This window comes from Parambassis ranga, chromosome 14, assembly GCF_900634625.1.
Source record: "Parambassis ranga chromosome 14, fParRan2.1, whole genome shotgun sequence".
Taxonomy (NCBI): Eukaryota; Metazoa; Chordata; class Actinopteri; family Ambassidae; genus Parambassis; species Parambassis ranga.
In genome coordinates, this window is record NC_041034.1 from 13,832,356 (window position 1) to 13,855,589 (window position 23,234).

The 23,234-nt window shown below is 41.3% G+C and overlaps 3 protein-coding genes across 3 annotated transcripts; 2 read left to right on the forward strand and 1 right to left on the reverse strand.

Annotated features, from left to right (window-relative positions):
- Window positions 1-854: 854 nt before the first annotated feature.
- Window positions 855-12,219, forward strand: pls3 (plastin 3 (T isoform)). The gene is made up of 16 exons (XM_028421718.1): window positions 855-951; window positions 5,728-5,832; window positions 5,906-6,057; window positions 7,828-7,957; window positions 8,136-8,268; window positions 8,860-8,941; window positions 9,020-9,185; window positions 9,298-9,440; window positions 9,910-10,005; window positions 10,086-10,281; window positions 10,632-10,710; window positions 10,820-10,937; window positions 11,014-11,144; window positions 11,221-11,344; window positions 11,480-11,604; window positions 11,690-12,219. Exons 2-16 carry the CDS (start codon window positions 5,772-5,774, stop codon window positions 11,820-11,822), a joined length of 1,869 nt encoding a protein of 622 aa, XP_028277519.1. The 5' UTR covers window positions 855-951; window positions 5,728-5,771; the 3' UTR covers window positions 11,823-12,219.
- Window positions 12,220-14,016: 1,797 nt separating this feature from the next.
- On the forward strand, window positions 14,017-18,483 carry cnga2b (cyclic nucleotide gated channel subunit alpha 2b). The gene is made up of 7 exons (XM_028421627.1): window positions 14,017-14,126; window positions 14,906-15,014; window positions 15,322-15,432; window positions 15,957-16,124; window positions 16,340-16,447; window positions 16,570-16,676; window positions 16,945-18,483. The coding sequence occupies exons 2-7, from the start codon at window positions 14,914-14,916 to the stop codon at window positions 18,372-18,374; spliced, it is 2,025 nt and encodes a 674-aa protein (XP_028277428.1). The 5' UTR covers window positions 14,017-14,126; window positions 14,906-14,913; the 3' UTR covers window positions 18,375-18,483.
- A 1,181-nt stretch (window positions 18,484-19,664) lies between these two features.
- Window positions 19,665-22,633, reverse strand: rraga (Ras-related GTP binding A). The gene is made up of 10 exons (XM_028421323.1): window positions 22,492-22,633; window positions 22,054-22,164; window positions 21,699-21,798; window positions 21,542-21,608; window positions 21,221-21,443; window positions 20,835-20,930; window positions 20,634-20,756; window positions 20,445-20,536; window positions 20,246-20,361; window positions 19,665-20,153 (listed from the first exon to the last, which is right to left on the reverse strand). Exons 2-10 carry the CDS (start codon window positions 22,078-22,080, stop codon window positions 20,050-20,052), a joined length of 948 nt encoding a protein of 315 aa, XP_028277124.1. The 5' UTR covers window positions 22,081-22,164; window positions 22,492-22,633; the 3' UTR covers window positions 19,665-20,049.
- Window positions 22,634-23,234: the final 601 nt, after the last annotated feature.

Consider the following 23,234-nt stretch of genomic DNA (forward strand, 5'->3'; position numbering starts at 1 on the left):
TCCTGAAGTCACATCACACTTCTCAGTCATTTTTATGTAAGAGTCATTTCAATTTTATAAACTAAGGGATAATTTGCTGCTGCACGCTTTATTTGTCTTAGTGTCTTAACACATCACAGGGAACATTGGGTTTCTGGGCTAGTATCCAAAGAAACATCATTGATGGAAGAGAATATATGAATTATTTAGCAACTTAATCCTGAAGCACTGATTTCAACTAAGGGATTCCTGTTTGTTCATATCAGGACTGTGTTGCTTCCGGCCTAAGGTCCTTTTTAAATCCTATGTGAACTCTGGCTTTCTCAGACACTTAAGTAAATGATACAAAAAGTTAATACAAAAAAATTAATTGCTGTTCTCCATGCTGCATTCCTCTGTGCAGCAATCTTGTTTTCTTGTGTATTTGGCATTAAAGAATAATTTAATGGGCCACTCCATAAGATTTTGTTGGAGAACATAATTTTCATTACACACAGTGATATGGAATAGGTTTTATAATCAGGAGCATGGCTTCCAGCCTGCGTTGAGTCAGTTAACATAAACTTGTGTACATCATAGCACAGAAAAATGCTGCACTTCTTTTTATTACATCTTATTTTTAACAGGTTTACCCTTTATTTATGTTTTTAAATGACCCACGTGTTTTAACGTTGGTGCAAAAAATTGTACAATTCAATATACAGTAATACATAAACATTCATCCATGCACTGATTTGAATATGTAGAATATGCATGGCAGTGGTTTGTTGTAACATTATCCCAGGTTGTTTCAAAAGCCATGTTTTCTTGCAGTTAACGTTATTTGTCCTGGAGAACACCCCATACCGTCGGCGCGGTGACGTCACTTTCAGGGCGGGCAAAGAAATTCGTGCAGTCTACTTTTGTCTCTACGTGGAGGAGGCAAGGCTGACTCCAAACTGGACGCTGTCTGGAATTTCAGGCGCAACGACAGTGAGTACCAATTTCCTGGCAACTTCTAGACCAATAACTACTTACAGATAGCCTTTGTCTCTAAAGGGTTTATTGAAATAACACTCTTGCTCTAATCTTTGCTCTCCGTGATAGCCGCTCTCTGTTGAGATGGGTGGATTTGCAAAAAGCCAACAACAGGGATAGTTTCCTGTCTGTAAAACTTGCATGTCTGCTGCTAGCCGGCTAGCTTTAGCTACACCTTCACTGTAGCCTATTCATCCTCACGGTTGATAGATAAGTGCTGCAATGCAGAGATAATATTTTTATTTGTGAAATGTTTGAAATAGTTTCTAATACTCAAAACATGACTGATATAACAGCTCAGCTCAGATGCTAATTTCAATAAGTATGTGACTTTAAACGTAGCCACGTAGCCTATCTCCGAGTTCTGTTTGTTTGTATATTTTTATATATGTGTCAGTAAATATGTAATATTACACAACGAGGGAGGTTCGTGCCTTTAGTACACCGCCGCTCACCGGAGGGAGCCGTATAGGTGGAGCCTGTACTATTGTTTTTTTTAAATATTCCCGGTACACAAGCTGATGCACACATACAAGCTGACGCCAAGTGTAATAGATCTCTCTCTCTCTGTGTGTGTGTGTGTGTGTGAAACATCAATGTTTTGTTTTTTTGGCCCAGTATAATTATGATGGTGGTGAATATGTTGCTTTATGTTGCACAGACCTGCCCCTCCCTCCATCTGTCAATGATATGAGAGTTTTATAAAGTAGGATTTCATTGTACAGTACACCACAGTGATAAATGGCCTTTTCTGTGGGTATGCTGGTGTGGTTAGTTAATGTTTTAACACCAAACTAAGGCCGCTCTTGGTTGTGCACAGTGGTCTATGTAAACATGTTTACTACACTGAGTGATTCACCAGATTTTTCCTGGAGCCCATCCGGGGGTGCAGCACACACTTACATCTGGGATCCCAATTGTGAATGATCTCTGTTGGAACTGTGCTGAACAAGAAGGCTGTCTGATAATATCAGACACCCACATTTTAACTTGATAAATATTGTGAGTAGGGACAAGAAGTGTGTTGTGAATACAGTTAGGCAGCAGTGTAGATTTTCTCCGAAACGTCTATCCGTCTTGAGTTAGGGTCTTGTTTGAGAATGCTCAGATGATTTTCTGACATCTGTTGAGGTTTTCTAAACTGGTTTTTTTGTTCGAAGTGTCAGCAGCAGAAAAATGATGTTTGCCCTCGCTCCGTGGGAGTGAAAAAAAGCTGTAATTCATATTAACAGCGCCTGTCATTTACCTGATTGGTGTGGTCAAATTGCCCATAAATGTGTATGTGTGGTATTTATACTATGCTTCACAGTACCTCAAGTGAAACATAGGCGTACTTTGCTCATGCTGTCAAGCCATATGAGCACCTGCTGTAGGTGTTTTAAATACAGACATGACGTGTCTGATGTTGTCGCAGTAAAGACAAACCAGACAGTCCAGAAGGAGGAGGAGGAAGAGGAGGGGGAGGAAACTGCACTTTGTTTCCTCTCCTGCTCACACCGGTACGACCTAACAGGTTGCCCCACTTTCTGCACTGTCAGGGTTTTAAGCAGGTGCCTTCACTTGTTACGCAACTCCGGGAAAGTGATCAAGTTACATTTTAGCTGTATGTTTTTAGGGATTGTTTTAGAGGGTACCAGTAACATTCTGTGTATCTGTTGTTTTTGAGCAATTTAGAATTGGGTGGAAAATATTTAGATTTTTATTTGGGAACTAATTAATAATCTATGCAATAGTTATATCACTATATTATCACGATAGCTCTCTTGGGTCCTATAATGAAGATTTTACTGTTTTGAGCACAGGGATCTTGTGGGCACTTTGTTTTTGTTGCACTGTTTGATTATGCTTGATTTACAAGATAATGCCTCACACTCCTTCGATGAGTAACAGCAAAGGTGTGGCTGCCTACCTGTGGCAGAAGTGGGCTAACCCAAATGATTCACCAGCTCCTCTGTAACCTGTTTAATGACATTCTTAAGTGATTGTTTGCATGGATTCCTGTGTTAACAGCTTTTTAAGCACAGGCCTTTTAGACCTGCTGCATAATTTACTACAGCGACCTGCTTTTATTTGTGAAAACTTGTCCACTATAGAGATAATGTTGTAAAGATTAAGTCATGCTGTCAGGAAAACCTGTTACTGGAACGTTTAATTTATAAAATGTGCACAATGATTCACTATGTAGCCTTTGTAAGCCTTATAATAACTCTAAACTGAGTCCAGCCCAGGGTGTTGTGCACACAGCTGCATGCACATGATGTCACAGTTGTGTAAACTACAGTGTTGGCTGTCATCACTTCCCCCCCTTACCTGTGAGTGTTGTACTGTGCTTATCCACCCAGCCTGAAAAGGAAATGAAGGGCTGCTGTTCCAGACTGTTTAGGAGTCAGTGTGCTTCACATCTGCAGACGATTGTGATTGGGTAAAAAAAAAATGTCAGTGTTCTTGCAGACTGTTGGGTGTGTGCATATGAGCTTGACCACACTCGGGAAGGCTGCCCAATCTATTTGTGTGCCTCACATTTCCCATGTAACTGTGGATGAAACACTGGCAGGGCCGGGTGTGTCGGCTCTATACACATTTAAACTCAGCCATCTGGGAACAGCGCGAGCTGGCTCAAAGATCCATCAAAGGCAATTGTAAACTCAATGAGCTAGTGTTTGGAAATAAATATTTGTGTATGAGTGATATCCAGCTGTAAAATTGAACAAGAGAACTGAAAGAGCTTCTTGAGCGACTGATGAGATTTCGTAAAGGCAAATTCAGTTGCACATGTTTTGTTTGTCCTGGAAATCACATGACCCATAAACTGAAAACCCCTTGTAAAATAAAATACAAACTCAGACTTATTTATTTACTAGATTATGACAGTATATGTCTCATCTATTGAACTCCAAGTACTAATGTTTCAATAATGTTCTTCAACTCTGTCAGACGTATTGATATCCCTTTAGGTAAATGTGAGCTGCTCCATTTAGGAGCATGATGTTGTTTTCAGTTGAAGAGTGCGCACACATGCTCCCTCCGTTCAGCTGTCAAAGAGAACAACTGTCTTTGGAGCCTGACACTTGGAACTTGTTTTCTAGAGTAACACAGGATTTATTGCCGTGGGTTGTGTCGGTGATTACAAACCCTCTATTCTTCTACCACCAGTGATACGTCTCACATTTGTCCACTACCATCTGTGCCCTTGCTCCGTGTACTTAACCCCTCTTCTGTTTCCACTCTGTCTCTGCTGAGGGTGTGACAGGGGCTGGCAAATGAGGTAATGTTTGTCGGCTCTCGACGTAGCTGGGCCAACTTCAGCAACCACATTTCACATCCTTTTGGAGAAAAGTTTAAAAATAGCAACACTGGCATCGTCATTTTCCTAATCGTTTAGTCAGAACTGGAGTTCGCTCTGATTTGGTGTTACTTTGGGGAAGAACAACACTGTTCTCTAAATGATGGTGAGGCATTTGAAAGGATCTCTATGTTGCGGCTAATTACACTGACAAAGTCCTTGTTATTATTATCTAGAACCGCTTTTTGAAAGGTGTTATAAACACATTATCTTTGTATAAACTCATTAGTTTGTTAGGAAAGTCATGCTTAATTTTGTAGGGGAATATAGGTTTAATTTGTCACTTTGTTGTGACTGTAGGGGTAGCCTGGTAGGAACTGAGTCACATCTCAGAGACCACATGGCTTCTGCTGAATCATCTCTTGTACTATTAATAGGTTCATTCATCCAAGAGGATAGACTTTGGTTCATTGTCTGTGACGCTGATGTGGCTGCAAAGAGAATAGATGTCACTCAAACAAATTCAGGCATCAGTGATTATTACTAATAATCAGGTGAGCAGGCGTTCAGGTTTTCCATTGCTGGGTTCTACGCATGTTCAAAGCCAGACACAGCCTTGCCCAGGATTTCTGACTAATATGCTCTGATAGTCAACAGTCTGTACTTTAAATCAGGAAAAGGGAACACGTTCTCTGTCTGGAAAAAATGTTTGATTCTCAGTTAACCGCAGTATAAAGCTCATTTTGTTTTCTGAACACTCACATTGGAAGAGGAATGCCATCATACCAGTTTAGGTTTGGAGAGCGAGGCTGCACACCCTGCTTACCTCTCTTTAAGTGAAGCTTGATCTGCCTGGGCCTCATTGCATTCCTCCGCACCGACAGAACGGGAAGGAGTCACTGGGAGAAAATTCCGTATTTTCAGTGATTTTCAGATGGTTACTTTGACTCAGAGGAGGTTGGGAACACAGTGTTTTTCGTCAGGCTAAATAACTGAGACTAAATCTGATTCCATTCCTGGATAAATGGATACTTTTCTCTGCTTAAATGTAAGAATGTTCACAGAAGAATCACAAATATTTCACATACACTGTCTCTTATTGCTATGGTTTGGTGAAAATATATAATTACTTCAGATAAAAATAAAGAAGTAACAGATCATTACAGGATGTGCTATGCAGTAAGAACATTTCTAAACACTTCTCCGGTCTTAGCTCCTCTGGCAGCATTTTTGCAGTATGTGCTTGTTGCTGTACAATGAAACAGGAAATTACTTTGATTAGTGGAGGGGGACTTACACATAGAGGGAAAAGGCCCAAAGAGAACAGTAGATTTGATCAGATCAGTGTGTAAATGAGTTCCACGTTTGAGGAACCTGACAGTTATGGCAGTCTGGATGATGTGCAGGATCTGATAGGACTGTTGTGCTCTCTCTCTCTCTCCTTGCAGTCACACCTTTCTCTGACTGACCACCTCAGGTCAATCACAGAAAAATGTCTGGAAAGATAACAAAGGAAGAGGAGGAGGAGATGAGGGAGACCTTTGGGAAAATCGGTGAGTAAATGCTAAATCAGAAATGACCTAAATGACTGTACAGTCCTGGTGTCTAATAGTTTTGTGTCTGTAGATCTGGACAATGATGGCTTCATCTGTGATTATGAACTCAGCGAGCTCCTGAAGGAGGCCGGTCATGCCCAACCTGGATATATGGTTCGAGAGATCCTCCACAAACTTGATCGCAACAAGGATAATAAGATCAGCTTTGAAGAGTTTCTTTCAGTATGTTCAGTTTTCACCTTCTTTTTTCTGGGAATTTGTCTGAGTTTTCTTGCTCTGCTTTAACGCAACATTCCCGTTTGACTGAGACCTTTATGCAAACAAACTTTTAACAGCTACATGCATGACACAGTTGAAAGGCCTCTGCAAACCACACATGCACACACTTAGCACGCACACATCCTCCAGGAATGTGGAAGTGAGGTCAGCAAAGTAAAGTGGGTTCCAGTATTTCTTTTCAGATGTGATGAAGGAGTAGTCTTTTAGAGGCCTTCTGGTACAGGCGGGTCTCAAAATCTCAAGATCATGAAGGCTGAGAGTAGCTCAGCTTTGTCCTCCTACACCCTCATATTCATCAGGTTTGTTACTGCAAGCTTGATTTTATTTCTGAACAGATGCGAAATGGCATGCTTTTTTTTTTTTTTTACAAATTTGTTGTCATGCCCTGGGCAAAATGTGTCAAAAGTTGTTGAGGTAATTATTTTGCGTCCAAACATCCTCTGATAATTGTTTATTTTTTCATATTTCATACTCTCATGTTAGTAGTTTTCATGTGTTTCTCGAAGGAACTTTGTCTTATTCACAGCCAGACAGGCTTTCACAAAACACCACTATCCAAACTATGTTTTATCCACACACATACATGGCAAAAAAAACAGGGCACATTCTGATTTTGCTTTGATTTGCAGAACTCAACAAGGTCATGATTGTCTTGTTGTGGTTACCTGTTTAACCTTGTGTGCATAAAAAATGCAAGCTAGCAACCCATGTCCTTGTGTATGTTTGTGGTTAGGAGTGCTGTGCTTTTTGAAACATTTCAAAGTTGTCCAGTGCCAGGCTGAATAGCTCATTGTGGTCACACTAATGCCTGTGGAGCTGAGATCACTGATGGCAGTGATAACTTCAGCTGCAGGAAGTATCAGTCACATTACCATAGAATTACATATTGTCATGGCAGCACAATCTGAAGCTGCTCACATGTTGTGCGGTGCTGATAAGGTGCATGCATCAGAAAGCCTACTACAGAGGTCTGTTGCAGCAGTAGATGTGGACACCAGCCTGAGGATGATGTTAGTGTGGAGGATGATAACAGCTGTAGCTCTGGGTTTTTACCGTTTGCTGATAACCTTCATGACATACCAGCTCGCACACACTCGCCCTGTAATACTTAGTTGTGTAGTAAATGCACAGTCTTGCCACAGTGTTCTTCCATGAACCAATAAACCTGTTGCCTTCCTGGGCCTTTTGTGTACTAAACAGTGTTTTTCAGTCTATTTATAAAACCCTCACACAAGACTAGATGGTCAGTCTATCTTCTCAGCTCTTTAGCTGGCAGGTTAGTTTTATGTTTTCAAACCAGCGAGGAGAGATCCCTGCACTGCTGTTGTGACTGCTGGGTGGCCTTGGCTGCTACAGAGGCTAACAGGAGCTTGATAAAACAACTAGGACACAACAGTAAAAGGAGAGAAAATGAATGAGGCTTTTGTACAGAAGTATGGCAGTAGTACTAGATTTTACTCATTTATTAATCTATCATTATGATTATTATCATTGTCCATTATTATGATTATTATTATAAGTTGATTTTTAACAAAATCAACAATGTTATTATATCAGAATAGGATTTATTTTTGTTTTAATTATTAATGATATAACAATGAATGTATGATGAGAGACACAGTCACTTATCCACAAGTCAAATTTCTTTCTGAACATTGATAAAGGCTTTTTGTTACATTATGATAATCGGCATCTGATTTTGTGTTGTTTTAGATCGTCAAGGAGCTAAGGGGCAGTGAAGTAGCAAAAACCTTCCGCAAGGCCATCAACAGAAAAGAAGGCATCCTGGCTATTGGAGGGACGTCTGAGCTGTCAAGTGAAGGAACACAACACTCGTTCTCTGGTACGTTACAGAAACATTTCTTTTCACTCTTGCTGCTAATGTTTGTCATGAGTTTATATGCTATATTGTACAACAACAATGTGACCTCCAGAAATGAGTTAATTTAAACAATGCTGTTTCATTTTAGTGTGTTGTTGTCTGTGTTTTGCCTGACATCTGTACATGTTCATCCTTACAGAGGAAGAGCGGTTTGCTTTTGTAAACTGGATCAACACTGCGCTGGAAAAAGATCCTGACTGTCAACATGTCCTTCCCATGGATCCCAACACAAACTCTCTCTTCAAGTCTGTCGGGGATGGTATAGTACTCTGGTGAGTAACACTGTAGTAAAGGTGGTTCATATTTGGCTCATGCTGCGTTCATGGTTTCAGCTGTGATTTTGCATTCACTGTGTTTTGAAATCACTGATGAAAACAAAGAGCAAAATGAAAGATAGGAACACATGGGGCTTTTGGAGAAATTATATATTTACCTGCAACTCTCTCCGCAGAACGGTCAATCCAAAAAAGTATAAATTCATCCCATACAACATAGATAGCTTCTTTTAGAGAGGAGACTTCCTGACTTGTGACGTGATCTTGCATCTTGATTATAATGTTGGTGCATTGTCGGTTTTGTTGTGTTTATCCCAATGATAAACACTTGTCACCTTAATACTTCCTTATTAAGAATGAATACTAAATATCTGAGGTGTACAATATCATGCAGCACAGTGACTCAAAATGTGGGTTGTCTGTTTAACTTCTTTGCTGTCAAAGTTACATGTTCCCAAAGTTCACAAATACTAATCATTGGCAAACAAAGAACATCTGCTTTGCTGGCTCCTGCTGCAGTCTTTTACAACATGGATACCTCATCAAATACCTGATAAAGGTTCACGTTTGGTTTGTATGTTTACACAGCAAAATGATCAACCTGTCAGTGCCAGACACCATTGATGAGAGGACCATAAACAAGAAGAAACTGACACCATTTACAGTACAGGTCAGGAAAAAGTGATTTTATGTTAGTGTTTCTGTTTTTATGCAAATATTCTAACACCTGATCATTTGTACCCAACAGGAAAATCTGAACCTGGCCCTGAACTCTGCCTCTGCCATTGGTTGCCATGTAGTGAATATCGGTGCTTTAGACCTGAAAGAAGGGAAGCCCCATCTGGTGTTGGGCCTGTTGTGGCAGATCATCAAAATTGGCTTGTTTGCCGACATCGAGCTCAGCAGAAATGAAGGTACTGGGCAAAGCTGGAATTATCTATTACACAACATGTATTTTGGTCCCATTGCTGGGGCTCCCAGGTTTGTTATCACATAACATAACTGATCATTAACACCCCTCTACAGCCCTGGCAGCATTGCTGAGAGATGGGGAAACTCTGGAGGACCTGATGAAGCTGTCACCAGAAGAACTGCTGCTACGCTGGGCAAACTTTCACCTGGAAAATGCTGGCTGGCAGAAGATCAACAACTTCAGCTCTGACATCAAAGTAGGTGTACTCACTGACATTAAGCCCTTTGTATTGGATGGTTTTTCAGTTGTTTATATCCCCATACGTCTCTTATAACTGTGTCCACTGACGCAGACGTTTGTTAGAACACCTGGCCAGGTAGTGCAGTGTTTGTGTTTGCAAAAACAAATGTTGGCCTTGGCTGCTACCAAAATAGGGACGAGTGGGTAGTGTGGCCAACATGAGCAACATATATTTTAATCAGGAAGATCAGACATGGCATGCACAGTATATGTTTGGTGGAAACAAGAAGTCCCAGTCTTTGTTTTCTCTTGTTTTCTTATGATGTGGTGGACAACAAATCCGATTTCAAAGCTTTTACTCTTCATGCTTGTGATATTTTGACGCACAGTATACTTGAAATTCAATATTTGCTTCTGCAAGTAATTTTATAGCTCAGCATTTGTTCAACAGTAGGAGCCTAAGTTTGGTTTTATTTATTTTCCAGGACTCAAGAGCCTATTTCCACCTTCTGAATCAAATCTCCCCAAAAGGCACAGAGGAAGACCAGCCCCGCATAGACATCAACATGGCAGGCTTCAGTGTGAGCAATCACAGCTGAGCATCTTCATCACATGGTAACAGCTGTACAGTGCTTCTGACCTGAGCATGTGTGTTTTTCAGGAGAAGGACGACATGAAGAGGGCAGAGGCCATGCTGCAGCAGGCTGACAGACTCGGCTGTCGACAGTTTGTCACCCCAGCTGACGTCATCAGTGGAAACCCCAAACTCAACCTTGCCTTTGTTGCCAATCTGTTTAACAAATATCCTGCGCTGACCAAACCTGAGAATGAGGACATTGACTGGGGACTGTTGGAAGGTGTGCATCTCAGTCATTGCCCCACAAGTCTTTGTCTTAAAGGACCAGTGTAAAAAAATCAGAAAAAGATCACCCACAGGTTTCCATGTTGTGGTTATGTTGAACTGAGGGATTATAGTGAGCAAGTCCTACACACTGGTCCTTTAAGGCCTATTAAAATTCACGTTTAAAGTATTATCATCCTATTCCTAGTATGGGTAACCCAAACTAACATTCTACAGACAATACAGGCTCTCAGTTGTTTGTTGTGTTTCTAACATGAACGGAGCTACTGCCTGAACATACAGATGCCATACATGCATGATACTTCACTATTAAATCCTCTTACCCCGCAATCCTGTGCTGTCTAGGTGAGACAAGAGAAGAGAGGACGTTTAGAAACTGGATGAACTCGCTGGGAGTGAACCCAAATGTGAATCATCTCTATGCGTACGAACACAGTTTGTTTTACTGAAGAGTTTTTAAAAATTCATCTTACGTTCTTTATATAGAATTTAATGTTCATAGTCACCAAGAGCAACATGTATTGTTCTTACAGAGACCTGCAGGATGCCATGGTCATCTTTCAACTCTACGAAAAGATTAAAGTGGAGGTTGACTGGAACAACAAGGTCAACAAGCCGCCTTACCCTAAACTGGGATCCAACATGAAAAAGGTAGATCATTGTCTTTTTACCTGTTTATGAAACATGTTGATTTCCTGATGCCATTTTATGTCTTTTATTTCCTAAGTTGGAGAATTGTAACTATGCAGTGGAACTGGGCAAATCTGCCAAGTTCTCCCTCGTTGGCATCGGCGGGCAGGACCTGAACGATGGCAACGCTACTTTGACTCTGGCACTGGTGTGGCAGCTCATGAGGAGGTGAAACTTTTTAGCACTTGAGTATATAGAGTTAGAAATCAGCAGCAATATCCATATTAACCCTCCACTCTTTCAGGTATACATTGAATGTACTGGAGGAACTGGGTGATGGACAGAAAGTAAATGATGACATCATTGTGAAGTGGGTGAACAAAACATTGGCGGAGGCTGGAAAGTCAACCAAGATTTCAAGTTTTAAGGTAAAAACACTATTGTGGAAGTGTCTTATGAGTCTGAGAAAGACCAGAGAATGCTCACACAACTCTCACATAGGGGCTGAGTTTAGATTAATTTGTTTTATGTACTCACTTCAATGTGTATGTTTTGTTAATTAGGACAAAGAGATCAGCAGCAGTTTGGCAGTATTGGAACTGATAGACGCCATCCAGCCCGGCAGCATCAACTATGAGCTGATAAAAAAAGGCAGCCTCTCTGAGGACGACAAGCTGGAGAATGCCAAGTAAGAATTTTGGTGATAATGAAGAAAGAGAAGCTGCCATTTTGTTGCTGCTGTATAAATGATGAAATCTCTGTGTCCTTCCTAGATACACCATCTCTATGGCGAGGAAGATCGGCGCCCGTGTCTACGCTCTCCCAGAGGATCTCGTGGAGGTCAAGCCCAAAATGGTGATGACAGTCTTTGCCTGCTTGATGGGTCGGGGGATGAAGCGAGTGTAAGCAACTGGCTGGGATCATTGTGACACTTACTCCCTCCCACAAGCTGTTAGCATTTTTGAAAGAGTCCCCCCCTCCTCCACTGAAGGAATGAAGATTTGTTTCTTTTTTTTCTTTTTTTCTTTTGTTTTTTTTGTCAAAATCAAACATCTGCATGCACCCCTGCCTCTTCTGATTAACAGAGGTGATTTCTGAAGAATAATGCAGCTGCCCTCTTATTCAAATTGAGGTCACAAAGCTAAAATGAGGTGGCTGTCAGCTTGTTACTCTTATTATGCAGAGAGCTCTTAGCTGCAAGGTTGTTTACATATTTTTACTCACACTGATAAGTAAATTATAGCCTTAAGCAGCACACATTCCTGAATACCGTACATAAGAATAAATGCTTGAGAAGTCAGAGGCAGGATGTTTAGGTGGAGCACACGACAAAAAAAAACACCCAAACATTTCCTCTCACTTAATGAAGTACAAGCATGCCTTAATAACTGGCACCATAACGCTACATATCCGTATACAGAAGCCATAGGGTCAGATTATAATAATGACCAGCCTGATGTGCTGTCTGTGCTCTTGTACTCTTTGTGTCTTTCGTTTATTGGGAACATATATATATATATATATATATATATATATATGTGTGTGTGTGTGTGTGTGTGTGTGAGGCAAATACTGTTTTGGGGGCGTCTGGTCTTTATTGTGTTGGGTTTTTGTTTTCATGTCTGTTATGTTGGATGAGGAGCCAGGTGGACTAGACTCTCCAAGCCTCTGCTGTGCCTTCTTTTTGTCTCAAAGACAACTCGTGCTTTGAGTATTTCCCCCTTTTTTTCTTTTGTATTCAACATTACACATTACCAAATGTAAACAGCAACATCATTCCAGGTAGCTTCATGATATTCTATGACAACGGCCAAATTGTATTTGGTCTCGTGTTCATGTCTACTTTTAAATGCTTTACATGTAAAATTAAATATAACTTTGAAAACTGCTCATGTGTCATCTTTGTAGATTTTATCAGAATTTTTTTCCAGTGCTTTTTGTTGTGTTATTCCACACCATAGAACCTCTGAGATAGATGTAGACCCAGCAAGCATAATTATTATGTTAAAAATGTAGGATTTATCTTCAAATAAGCCACAACTGTTTAAATATCATCATGGTTTTATTTGCTTATTGATCCTATGTATTAGGTTTGAGAGGAAGAAAACAGCTGGAGCTCCCTTTAATTTTATGATCTGCCTTTTTACTGCTTCTCTTTCCTGTTATCTCTGTTACTGTTTTTATGTTCTTCCCTTTTTTCATCATAAAAAATTTCACCAGTTTTTTTTTAAACAACAGTTGTTTGTAGTGTGTCCGCACATGTGAGCTGTAATCCCTTTCCTCTTGTTAACAGAGTTTTCTTCACAGCCCATCAACAGTTGTGTAGAACAGCAGGGGACATCAGTGGCAGGGTGTATCATTTACTGTTCACTGGCATGAATCTCTCTGTCAGATGCAAAGTCCTCTGGGCTTCACTGCCAGTAATTCTGCTTTTTCAGGGACCTGGTTACTAATGCTGCTTCCATGTATGACAGTTGTCTACTGTGGCCTTGATCATCTGGGGTTTCAAACCCCATTTGCTTCAAAGAGTGTGCCCAAGTGTAAGTTTGGATTTTTAAAGAGAACTTTAAATTACTTCCTTTTTGATTCTTATCAACAGATGGCAGCAGGCTAAATAATGATATCTTACATGTAATCTCCATGTCCTCCATGCATAAGAATGAAAAGCACTGTGTAGAGAACGTTTTTTGCATTTTAAGTTTACATGCTATACAAAAATAAAAAATCACTACATATTTATATATCAAACAAGATTTTTCAAACACAATTTAAAAAAAAAAGCTAAATAACCTGTTGAAGTGTGTGATGCTCTGTGTTGTCTCTCTTGTTCTCCGGGGTAAGTTGTGTGCAGAGGAAAGGCACTGAGGTGAGGAGGTTTTCCCAGAAGACTCCTCAGTCTAAAGCCGACATCTGGGCTCTTAAGCATTCAGAGAGTTCCCCGCTCTCTGTCTCCCAGCCTTCTCTGCCTGAGGCGCGCTCAGTCCATCTGAAGATGAGGTGGACCACACACACTTCAGGAGAAGACTCACAGAGAACGCAGTGAGAACAGGACTTGTGATTGTGTTTTGGGGACTGTTGGATGTAGTTTTTTTCCTCCCTCATAACATTAAATGCAGGATCACTGAGGATGGATTGGCTGGGATTTACCTCTTCTGACTGTCTGCGTCGAGACACCATAAGGACTTTTTGGAGTAGCTAAAGAAACTGAAGGTAGGAATAAAGAAGCGTGTGTTGATTTTGTTTATAGTCTGTTATGAATTTGCATCATCATGTCCCAAAAAAAGTTACATGACATCTTTAAAAAGCTGAATTATTTCACAATTTCTACATGTTACTGACATTTACTGAACAAGTGTGAAGTAGATGACTGACCTTAGGTGTAAACAGTTTTTGTGTGTCTTATATTATTTAAGCCAACATGTAGTTACAGGCTTTATGCCCCTCTCTGCTCTCACTGAGCATGTTGGTTTCCTAAGTGATGCAGCTCCTGAGGGAGAGCAGCTGATTTGCTCACTGAGCCGCAGAGCTTCAAGCCAACTTTGTGTGTGTGTGTGTTTTCGTTAATGATCCACCAATTAGTCACACAATGGTAACAGTCGTCTAAACATCTCATCATCTGTCTGCGCCGCAGGGTGAAGGTGTCTCACTGCCCCTGGTGAGGCTTCATGTCTTCAGAAGTGGATTTTTAGTCTACCTTTAAATATTTATTTGTAGCACTGATCATGTCCACATGATGTTACCCACACTGAGTTACACACCTTTGGTCACCACCGCAACCACCTGCTGTGTGATGGGCCAGGTGAGGGACTGTGGCAGACAGTCCCAGACGTCCCCACGTCCCTTGACTATAATCTGTCATAAGCACCGTAAACACTCTCCTCTCCTGCCACTGTGTCACAGCAGGAAAACACATCCAAGTATCCTAGGCTCAGCATGAGTTAAAGGGCCACAAGTGAAGCTTTAACACTGCTTCCTGTCCACGCTTTCAGATTCAAAGATGACAGGCCAGGTGGCCGAGAGGGACCGGTCACCCCACAATCTGTCGGTGAAAACCTCCTTGGAGGAGGAGATCGAGAGAGCCGAAAGTATTTTAAGCAGGTAACATAACTTCATTGTGACTTCTTTCATTGAAACGCATGAGTCCGTTCAGGTGTATCAAAAATATAATAGAGATTTCTGCCTGTGTTCATGCCACCTTTATTTTCCACATAAGATGTATGTAACCAAAAGGCTCAGACTTGAACTAATGAGTGAAGGTTTATTTAATGCCAAGATATGTTCTGACCATAGCTCTTGTATTAATTTAAAGTAATCAGGTCTCCCTACAGTGTATCTATAAGCAGCCTGATCACTTTATGTGGTGCATGTGTGCTATAATCAGGTGGGTTTCCCTCTTTGCTTCCAGGGTGCCATCTGTCTGTGATGATACATCCTCTGAGCTGCAAAGAGTCGCTGCTCTCGAACCTCATGGAGGCAATTCAAGAAATTCTTTTCAAAGGAACGGAGCGATCTCAAGGTAAAAATCTTGACAGCCCAGCTGTGGCAAAGCTTTTCAAAAGTGACTGATGGGAGAAGCTGAGGCAATATTGTGCAGCTACTTATACACTGCAGCAAAGGTTGTCTGGCTTTTTGAAAAAGGCAGTGTTCTGTTTTAGGCAGGATGGTCATCATTTTTTGTACAAGGTCCCAAAGCTGTACAATAAAATGACTTTATTCTTCTTCTGGTGTGATAATTCAGCGCCAAGCTTTCCAGTAATATCAAAGCCAAGAAAATCTATTCTGGTTTTAGAGGACTGAAATAGATTTTAACAGGAAATGTGGTTATATACCACAAATAATGAAATTCCTGAATGAAGACTGGTTGTCTGTGTGACCTTTCAGAGAGATTAGGAGTATGTCAGGCATTTTTCCATCACTTTTTCCACTGTCTGAGACACTGACAGCTGTGGATCTGTTTGCACAGGCTAATTCAATAAGTCCGCAGGTCACACATCATCGACACATCTGCTGATGTTTTTCTTTCCCTTGCGTTCCTTTCAGACTGGTGAGTCTGGTGGTGAGACTGAGAGAATGGGCACACAGGAGTTTGATGGACGAGGAGGAGCGGCCAGACTCCTTCCTGGAGCGCTTCCGTGGACCAGAGCTGAGGATGGCCCCCAGCCGCAACAGCAACACTCAAACAGATTCCAATGCCAAAGGAATCTTCAAGTATGCCTGCCCTGATAAACTACATCGCACATATACCAGTGCAGGAGCTCAGGAATAGTATAGCAGTCACTGTGCTAAACTACCTTTAATACATTACAGATGACCTCAGAGACAACACACGTAAACAACAAGCAGAGGTCTCAGTAGTTATTGCACAGCCAGACTGTATCTTGTAGCTTTTATCACTTTGCGCACACTTCCCCTTCTGCTTTCAGGAAAAGGTGGAATCTGTTTGTGGTGTCCCCATCTGACAACGCATACTACCGCTGGTTATTTGTTATCGCCACAGCGGTGCTCTACAACTGGTCCCTTGTTGTTGCAAGGTAATAACAGTCAGCTCTCTGCTGGGGCCTCCAGAGATGGGTGATGGATGTGGTGTGTACTAGGTGCACTGTCCACTCTTTATACTGAGGCACAAACATCATTTCTCTTTTTATATTTACAGGGCATGTTTCGACAACTTACAGGTGGAAAACTATATCTGCTGGCTGGTGCTGGACTACCTCTCTGACACAGTGTATCTAATGGATTCCTGCGTCAGACTTCGCACAGGTAATAGTTTTCAGTATGAACTGAACTGGCCTTAAATGTAAACAGAATGTCTGAAATACATCAATCATACCATACTATCTGTCTGTGATGACAGTATGGTCCTTTGGGCCAGAGGCAGAATCTGCCTCTCATTGCCAAAGAGACTGTATCACCTCAGATGACTGGCACAGTTTAGCTTCATTTCATTATATGAACTCATTTCTGGAGATGAAACCAACAGATTGTGGTGACCTCAGCTGAATTTGTGCTGTTCTCTACTTTATCTCAGGGTTTCTGGAACAAGGTTTGCTGGTGAAGGACCATGCCAAGCTAAGAGACAGCTACATCCGAACATTACAGTTCAAGTTGGACGTGGTGTCCATCCTGCCCACCGACCTGGCTTACATCGCCACTGGCATCCATACGCCGCAGCTCAGGTTTAACCGCCTGCTCCGCTTCTCGCGCATGTTTGAATTCTTTGACCGCACAGAAACACGAACCAACTACCCAAACATCTTCCGCATCTGCAACCTGGTGCTTTACATCTTGATCATCATCCACTGGAACGCCTGCATCTACTATGCTATATCAAAGTCTTTGGGATTCGGTTCAGACACCTGGGTGTTCCCTAATACCTCCACTCTTGAGTATTCCTCTCTGACACAAAGTTATGTCTACTGCCTATACTGGTCCACTCTTACTCTCACCACCATTGGAGAGATGCCTGCACCTGTGCGAGACGAAGAGTACCTGTTTGTTGTCTTCGACTTTCTTGTTGGTGTGCTGATCTTTGCCACAATTGTAGGTAACGTTGGCTCCATGATTGCCAACATGAACGCCACCCGTGCTGAGTTCCAAGCTCGAATTGATGCCATCAAACATTACATGCACTTTCGAAAAGTCAGCAAAGAACTGGAGACACGTGTCATTAAGTGGTTCGACTACCTTTGGACCAACAAAAAAGCAGTGGATGAGCAGGAGGTGCTTAAGAACTTACCAAACAAGTTGCAGGCTGAGATTGCTATTAATGTCCACCTAGAGACCCTAAAGAAAGTTCGCATCTTTCAAGACTGTGAGGCAGGACTGCTGGTGGAGCTGGTGCTGAAGCTGCGCCCACAGGTCTTTAGTCCAGGAGACTACATCTGCAGAAAAGGGGACATTGGTAAGGAGATGTATATCATAAAAGAAGGGAAGTTGGCAGTGGTGGCTGATGATGGGGTCACACAGTATGCTCTCCTCACTGCTGGCAGCTGCTTTGGAGAAATCAGCATTTTAAATATCAAAGGCAGTAAAATGGGAAACCGTAGGACAGCCAACATTCGTAGCTTGGGTTACTCTGACCTATTCTGCCTCTCTAAGGATGACCTGATGGAGGCGGTGACTGAATACCCGGACGCTAAAACCGTGCTAGAGGCAAGAGGCCGGGAGATCCTGATGAAGGAGGGTCTTCTGGATGAGAACACAGAGAGAGGAGGGCTTCAGAAGGAGGACACAGAAGAGAAGGTGGAGAGGCTTGAGTCCTCTCTGGACACCCTTCAGACTCGTTTTGCCCGTCTACTCAGCGAATACAAACACACTCAGCAGCGGCTGAAGCAGCGCATCACTCTGCTGGAGAGGCACCTCAATCAAACGGACTGCGGGGCAGAATCTAAAGATGACATGGACGCAGGCACAGATGAAACCAACCTTGACTGTGGATCAGCACATCAGAATGTCTAGACAAAAAGAGCCCAATATTAAAACACAAGCTGACTCTCTGGGGAGACCTTAGATCTGTACCTGAGTGTAAAGAGATGTCTGCACGTATGTATGGACAGGACTGCTGATGCCTGGCAGTCAGGCCAAAATTTGGATGTGTGTTTATAGGATGGCTTCACAGAGAGACTGACTGGATCAGGTCAAAGATAGCACATTACTGAAATAACAAAATAAATATCTGCAAATAAGAGGATTAAATGTCACTTCTGATGTGAAAGCTGGTAGAACTCTCATCTTTTTGGGTCACCTGTAAACACCTTGCATCAGCGGAGGGACTCAGTTCTCTTGACATGTTATATCGTACTCTGGCACTGAACACCTCGTCTCCTGCTGCTCCTCCTGAGAATAAAAAAAGTCCAAGGAGAGATGGTAGATGGTAATTTGTTGCTGACAAACATAATTATTTTCCATTGTCCTCATATCACACGTTAGGTCTGCGTCAAACACTTAGCAAATCAACATTCTCCAAAGTTCAGGCACTTTTTTTTCCAAGACTGAGCTGAGTTTATTTTACTTTCTTACATTAAAATGATTGAGCTGCTTCCTTCCTTCCATGCACTGAGTAACTTCCTTTATGTTTTATGCAAAGTCACTCTCTGAGGAGAAGGGCTGGGGATTTTCCAGTGCTTCAGCCTCTGCATTCCAGGATACAACTCAACCACATGAGCAGTGTTGATAAGCTGGAACAATGGCTCTGGAGCAGAGCGACGATAAAAGAGGAGGTAATGGGTGCGTATCCCATGCGGCCCCTGAGGGAATGGGTGGTATCAAGTACCAGGAACAAATTTCTAGCCACCTGCCATGGACAGTATGAATGAATACATTAGACACAAATGACAGGTAAAGCACTTGATGGCTTTAAATAGCAGGAAGATGATTCTGTAAATTGGCTAAAATTATTTAGGTAATCAAACTGTATTTAATGCTGGAGATATGTTCTGACCACAGTTGTGGTTTGTCATTGACTTTGTAAATGAATTACATGCAGTTGTTTGATTCTGTTTTTGAACTCACAGAAACTGTGCTGCACTCATAATGTGCAGCTCCATCTGCTCACACACTACTGTCAATTTGCCTTAACAGGTGCGCCATATGTCATGTGTGCAGGACAACTGGTGCAGAGTGTCAAGTGGACCTTGTGTGCTGCATGTTAAGAGGAAGGATCTGGTTTTTACAGGGGGAACATGAGCTACTATGTGTATCTGTGTTACCCACAGGGAGAAAAACACTTAAAAGAAGAAAAACAACACATTATGTTTTGAATATAACTATATTGTTTGTAACAGCTTACAAACTGTATTCGCTGCTCCCAATCACTGGGATTCACTGCATGGAGTAAAAGTGTCTACTGTATATGACAAAGTGTGACAGCAAAGATAGCGCCCCTCTGTGGTAAACACAATTATTAATTTTTCTTTACTGTGCTAAGTTAGGACATTTTTAACACTTTCAATAAGATCACTGTAGAAATTAAACCAAAAAGAAAAAATGATTTCTCCAGTAATAAGTGTGATTGAACATGAAGATAGAGAGGAAAACGGTGAAGGGCTGCTCGTATGCATCAAGGCTGAGAGAAGGCAATGTGCCGCCTGCAGGCTGATTGGCTGAGAGTATCCACTGGAACCAATGCATGGGCTTAACGCATCCGCATGTGCAGGCTGTGTTTGGGTCCATCTACCCGCTCCAACTTCTCAAAGTGTTTCCTAGCATTACGGATATTGATGAGAGTGGCTGCAGATGCTGGTGGGGGAAAAAGAAAAGTTGATCCTTATTGTTATTAGCCTGATTTCTTTGCACATTTACAGCAGAGAAATGTTCTCTTCACTACTTACGAATGGAGGGGTCCGACATGATGACCATGACATATGTGTTTGAGGTGAAGACGTCAATGAAGGCCGCAAAGTTGGAGTTCCTCACTTCCATGCTTTGGAAGGATGCTGCAAGTTTACTAGAATAAAATAAATAAATATTAAGCTAAAGAACAGATGGAAATCTGTTTTTAATTAGGGTTTTTTTCAACAGTGAACTTACCTACAGCTGAGTTTGAACTGCTTGATAATATTACTTATCTTCTCAAACCTGTGAGCATCACGCTGCTCTTTGCACTGATAGTGGGAGATCACCTGCATTTACAAAACATAAGGTAAAAATAAATAAATATTTCCATATCTAACCTTTCTGCACAAAAGTTGTCATAGTATAGGAGGCATTAGCTCTTACCAGGAAGGTGGCTCTCTCAAACAGAAGAACCTCATCTGCTTCTATTATCTGGGCAAAATTTCTCAGGTTTGTCTCCAGCTGCTGGACGTTTGGGATGAGCTGGTACACTATGCTGGACCAGGCCTGCAAAGATTTGTATTTATTAGTGTTTTTTAGGTTTTATTAAAAAGAAAAACAAACCAAGCCTTTTAGGTTCACAACCTTATACAGAGTTTCATCCCAGATTGACGTCCTGAAGCATGTGCAAGCCAAAGGCCTTGACAGTCTCTTCAGATCCTCTTCACGCTCCTTAAAGATCTGACAACATAATAAAGAAAATGCTCATCAGAATACTTGGATTTACCATACATACACTAAGCATGAAATATTTTGTATAAACAATTAATGAAGGTATATGAAAGGAAGTCAAAATATAACGCATGAGGCAGTGCCATTGATTTCCATTGACAAAGGAATATTACTGTTTCCATTCATGTGACTTGTCTGTCTTATTACTGATTTGAGTTCAAATCACTAGCACAAACTTTGAAATAAGTAAAACTGTGTACGTGAGAGCGGGACAGGAGTACTGATGATGTAAAGTTTACCAAATCTCTCTGGTCTTCCTGTACCAGGTCCATTTTGTGCACGAGGCAGAAAACTTTGGCATCAGGGGAGTTCTGCAAAATGGCTTCCAAACATGACTGATAGTAGTGCATGTCCTTCTCCAGCTCACGGCTCTCGACATCAAATACATAAATAAGAACCTCAACATTTCTGAAAATGTTGTCCCTCTGGCTGGTGAAGTAGTTCTCCATAAACGTGTCCTGTCTATTAAAATACAAAGAGACACATTTGATAAGTTGGAAGGACTTTGAATTATCAATACTGCTCTTAAAGATAGAAACTAATAAACAAATCAGACTTACCCTCCACAGTCCCACAGGTTAAGAACCAGATTGCCAAGAAACCGTACATGGGAGTGCTCCACATCAACTACATAAAACAAAAAAGATTATAAGACTTCTAGAGAGAGAATGGAGAAATGAGACCATTAAAAAAATTGGTGATTTAAATTGCTCTTACTTGTCGCTCCAAGCCGACGTGTGTCTCGAGCTATGTAATTGGCAAAGATAATTGATCTCATACTGGTCTTTCCAGACCCACTTTTCCCCATCAGTAGCACCTGAAAGTTAAAAAAAACAAGAACTATTTTATTATGACTGTATCTCTTTGTAAAAGATGCAGTTAATCATTTTTGAGGATGTGATTACTGTATCCAAAATCGGTTTGAGGAAATACAAAATAAAATACACAGATATCCAAATATAAATATAAAAAATAAACATATTTAATTTAGGTAGATCCAATACGTCACTGCTGTAAATAATACTTCTCATAGTGCTGCTACAGTAAAGCCAGCGATTAGCTCCTGCTTCACCTTTTTCTTCATTGCTGTGCTTGACATCCCCCTCAGCAGACGCGATGGTGAGTATTTCTGAGCTGCAGGTCCGATCACTTCAGTCTGTCTGCAGCAGCTCCTCTTCCTCTCCTATTCCGGAGCAAACACAAATCATATCACCTAGCTGTTAATTAGCTCTTCTGAGACAGCAACCCCAATATGACAAGACAACTGAAATGTCCCAAAGTATAAAATATGAACATGTCCAACATATTTAGAAAGCTATCGCCATATAAGACACAAAAAAGACATTAAAAGCGTTTTGAAGGTATATGTAAACTCGTTTCTCTGTCTCGCAAGCTAATGCTAAATTAGCTAGCACGAGAGACAACTGAGATAACTGTAAGATAGTTTAGCCTGGCTTAACTAAACGGCAAGTTAGCTGCGTTAAAATGCATATACCTACTACTAACTTACCTTGTGGGTGTAGAACCTTTACTTAATTTCACGCTTTTTTGGGCTACAGTTTGTATTTGTCTTTAACACAGCTGCATACATTACTTTGTAGAAGCAGCTTGTGAAATCGAGATCAGCTGCTTCCTGTTTACGCCAAAGTCACATGATGAGTGCCCTGACTTTGTGCCCTGCGCTCCGTCTCACAGGCAGGAGTTTGGCTGGCTACCAGGTTGTTCTAACAAGATACGGACCTTTTGATATCTATATTTTTGTTTAGGTTGACGTTGAATTAAAATCCCATTTTAGCACAGTGAATACGTATAAGGACTGGGTGTTTCAATCGTGAAAGCCTGACAGGTCTACAAAGGGGCGAAAACCTGAAATTATACAGAAAAATCTAACTGTGGGATATTTTTGGTGGCCATTATTATTATTATTATTATTATTAAACTGCTCAAATTTGGAGGTACATTAATTTTCAAATTGCGATTTGAAACTGCTACCGAACCCCTGTGTAGACATGTGTGTGTGCAGCCAGCCACCAGGGGGCGCACTTGGCTCGTTTTAAAATGACAAGACCTTCACATGTTTATAGGTTGTTGGTGCCATTGTAGGTAGTTTTTAATGGCCATGTTCATGTTTCCAATCTTTAGAAAATCCCATGCCAAACCACAATGTCCTTAGGTCCATCTGTATAAATCTGAAGAAACCCTTTCCATTTAGTCTCTGGTCTGTGTCTCACCATACTGTTTTGATCAGCTTTA